The sequence below is a fragment of the Sphaeroforma arctica genome (genome assembly GCF_001186125.1).
Source record: "Sphaeroforma arctica JP610 unplaced genomic scaffold supercont1.868, whole genome shotgun sequence".
Classification (NCBI taxonomy): domain Eukaryota; class Ichthyosporea; order Ichthyophonida; genus Sphaeroforma; species Sphaeroforma arctica.
In genome coordinates this window covers 26496-29768 of record NW_014039690.1, presented here as the reverse complement: position 1 = coordinate 29768, position 3273 = coordinate 26496, and the positions used below count along the sequence as shown (strand labels likewise).

At 42.0% G+C, this 3273-nt stretch overlaps 1 protein-coding gene across 1 annotated transcript in view; it reads right to left on the bottom strand.

Moving 5' to 3' along the window:
- Positions 1 to 598: 598 nt before the first annotated feature.
- The window catches only part of SARC_08997 (hypothetical protein), a 12199-nt gene continuing 9524 nt past the window's right edge, over positions 599 to 3273 (bottom strand). The window contains exons 6-9 of the mRNA XM_014297007.1: positions 3030 to 3238; positions 2119 to 2267; positions 1242 to 1389; positions 599 to 690 (exon numbers count right to left, since the gene is read on the bottom strand). Of these exons, the coding sequence (XP_014152482.1) occupies positions 640 to 690; positions 1242 to 1389; positions 2119 to 2267; positions 3030 to 3238 (557 nt within the window). The 3' untranslated portion in view covers positions 599 to 639. The remainder of the gene's footprint in view (positions 691 to 1241; positions 1390 to 2118; positions 2268 to 3029; positions 3239 to 3273) is intronic.

Sequence of the window (3273 nt, the reverse complement as noted above, 5' to 3'; positions counted from 1 at the left end):
TATATGTGTGTGTGTGTGTGTGTGTGTGTGTGTGTGTGTGTGTGTGTGTGTATATATATTGTAATATGTGTGTGGTCTACGTGTAGTAGTGAGTCATGTTTGATGTCTCATGTCCAGTAATGAGTCATTATGAGGGGTAGTTTTTAGGGTGATGGAGAAATGTTGTATGTCTTATGATATAGGTTTACGTCTACAGCTGATTCGGTATGCGTAGGCCAATAGAAGAAGAGCATAAAACTAAATAGTAGCTTAGTGTGAAAGTAGTGTAGAATATGTGGTGAAATCACTGGGCACACAGAAGTGAGATGTTGCGTCAGTGACCAAAGGGTCTGACCGGAGGCAATGTCTAGGTTAAGGCTATATAAGTTTAGGTTGTGCGGTGATCAGTCCTCACAACCTTGTAAGCTATTGCACTACTTTGATCATATAAAGTACAAACGCTGATTATTTTAACTTTCATATTCTTAAATTACTGTGTCATCCAAAAGTTATTAGCCCACAATGCTATACTGTATATTCTGCTTTAGCTGCACCAAAAAGGTTGTTCATGGTGCTTCATGTCGTATATTAGTCTGCTAAAACCATCTGCCGTTTATTATGGCCTTTTCTATGTCGTTTATTATTTTCTGTTACTTTCTCTCACGTCATGTCAAGTCCCCGCATCCGTGTACTGCGCCTGGGCGTCACGATCTGTTTCCAACAAACAGTAAAATGTGTTTCATTATACATGTGTGTCGCAAAATAATTGACAACTTGTACTACAATCACACTCAGGGGGTGACTAATCCAACCACATTGCCATTACATATATAGTTGGTCTATTCATATCAAGTCCATATGTAGTTGATCTTGTAACCTTAAGTACATATGCAATTAATTAATTCATACTAATTAACTATGTAGTTGGCCTAATCATATGAACTACAAATGTCAATGCTCGATTCATATACAATTGCATGTGCCATGGGTCGATTCATACCAAAACACATCTAAACACACTCACTCACTCGCTCACTCCCACGTTCGCAACACACACGTCCACCTATCTTCAATAGTGAGCGTATACTCCTTTATTCGTCACAGTGTGGCAACCATAGCCTTCCCCCGCCTGATCACGATACCATATCCACCCTTGGACATAAACGTATTGGCCTGAACATACATTTACAACAATTGTATTGGTACCAACGTGTGTTCTGCCACAGTCATATGATGTTGTTGTGTCATGTGTAACACCTTACCTCAATGGCCTGCATGATGTTGTTGTGTGTGGTGGTTAGTGCCTCCAGTGCATAATAGTAGTCCACTTCTTTGTCCTGGCTGTGGCGTACAACCATTGTCACGTCTGTTGGGTTTATCTGCTCACCCTCGCGTTCACTATGGCTGCTGCTGCAGGTGTCAGTGGACAGTGTAATACAAGTGTAGATGAGTCATGAGTGCAGTTAGGGTTTTAGTTATAACCCTAACGGAAAGTAATGAACCTGATGTAATGGGTGTGCTTGATGTGCATGAGTGCTATGAAAGTTTATGTTGATGAGCCATGAGTTCAGTTAGGGTTTTAGTTATGAACCTAACGAAAAGTTATAAACCTAACGGAATGGGTGTACTCGATATACATGAGTGCTATGAACGTTTATGTAGATGAGCCATGAATGCAGATAGGGTTTTAGTTATGAGCCTAACCGAATGGGTGTGCTCGATGTACATGAGTGCTACGAACGTTTATAAATCAATGGAAGCGCTACTACTCTGCCACAGACCAGGCTGAAGCATTGTGCATCTCTTTCGTAATTATTGTCTCTATAAGAGTTCATAGAGCTATAAGGTTTTAGGGTTTTGGGGTTTTGGGGTTTAATACCAACCCTGCTGTCCATATATGGGGTCTGGCTGTACCGGCAGGGATTCATCTACTGTAGTACACTATAGACTGTAGTATGTAATATGGTAGTCTATAATTGCAGTATACTAATAGTGTATAGCTATAGAGACTACTACAGTACATCAGAGCGGCCCATTATCAGCACCATCCCCCACACACATGCACCCGAATAAAATTCAGGACACGTCCTCACACATGCACCTGAATAAAATTCAGGACACGTCCTCTCGCCCACACACCTGTCCTGAAACTCCGCATCGGGTACAATTGGGTCCACATGCGCATGTGTGCACACATGTGCGACGGAGGAGAAACGGCCCTCTCCAAACACAAAGGCACACACGTCCACAGGCAGACAAGTCAACTCAGCAGAGCTGAAAGGACGATGCTGAGCATGGGAGAGCGCACAGAGAAGACATTAGTGCATGGGCTAAACACGTGTTAAATGTTAATTATAGACTACTATTTATAGATTACTATTTATGGATTACTATTTATGGATTACTATATATAGATTACTATTTATAGATTACTATTTATAGACTACCATTTCTAGAGTACTATTCATAGATTACTACTTATAGTCTACTATTAATAGATTGCTATTTATAGACTACTATTTATAGATTACACACACCAATGAAAATACTACACAAACTAGCGATCAGATTCACTATAGATCGAATAGAAAGCATACGAACGTACACACACATACGCATCAGGTATATAGCAGGCGAAAGCACAGCCAAGAGAATTAAGACACCTCAAATACTCACTCACACGCATGCATAACAAACACGTGCACACGTCCAGACACATACGCATCAGAGCTTATAGCACGCATGTACATATAAGCTAGCCTCGAGTACACACAATCAAACATACAAACATGAACATGTACACACATAGAGAATTCAAACGTGCACATGCACACACACACGCACACATATACACACACAACACACACACACACATACACACACACAACACCCACACACACAAACACACACACACACTCAACTACGGACGTACACACAGAAGTACATATAACACCCGTGCACACACACACACACAGTCAACAGCCCGTACACATACACAAGCACTTACACAAGCACCCACAGGCACATATAGTATACACCTCTGCACTAACCTGCGCTAGTAGGGCCAGTCTACACAGTTTAGCAAGGCTTGGGGGCCATTCGCAGCGATTGGTTGTAAAGTGCTTAACACATCGCAGTGTGTGTGTGCAGTGGTGCAAACGCAGCACATCACAGGGCGTGTGGCTGTGACGGTCCTTGCGGAAGGGTACCCCGAAATGAATCAGCTTAAGCACACTGTCGCAGTCACCAAAGGCACATGCTGTGAGGGTGCAAAAGGGTATGTAAGTATATATA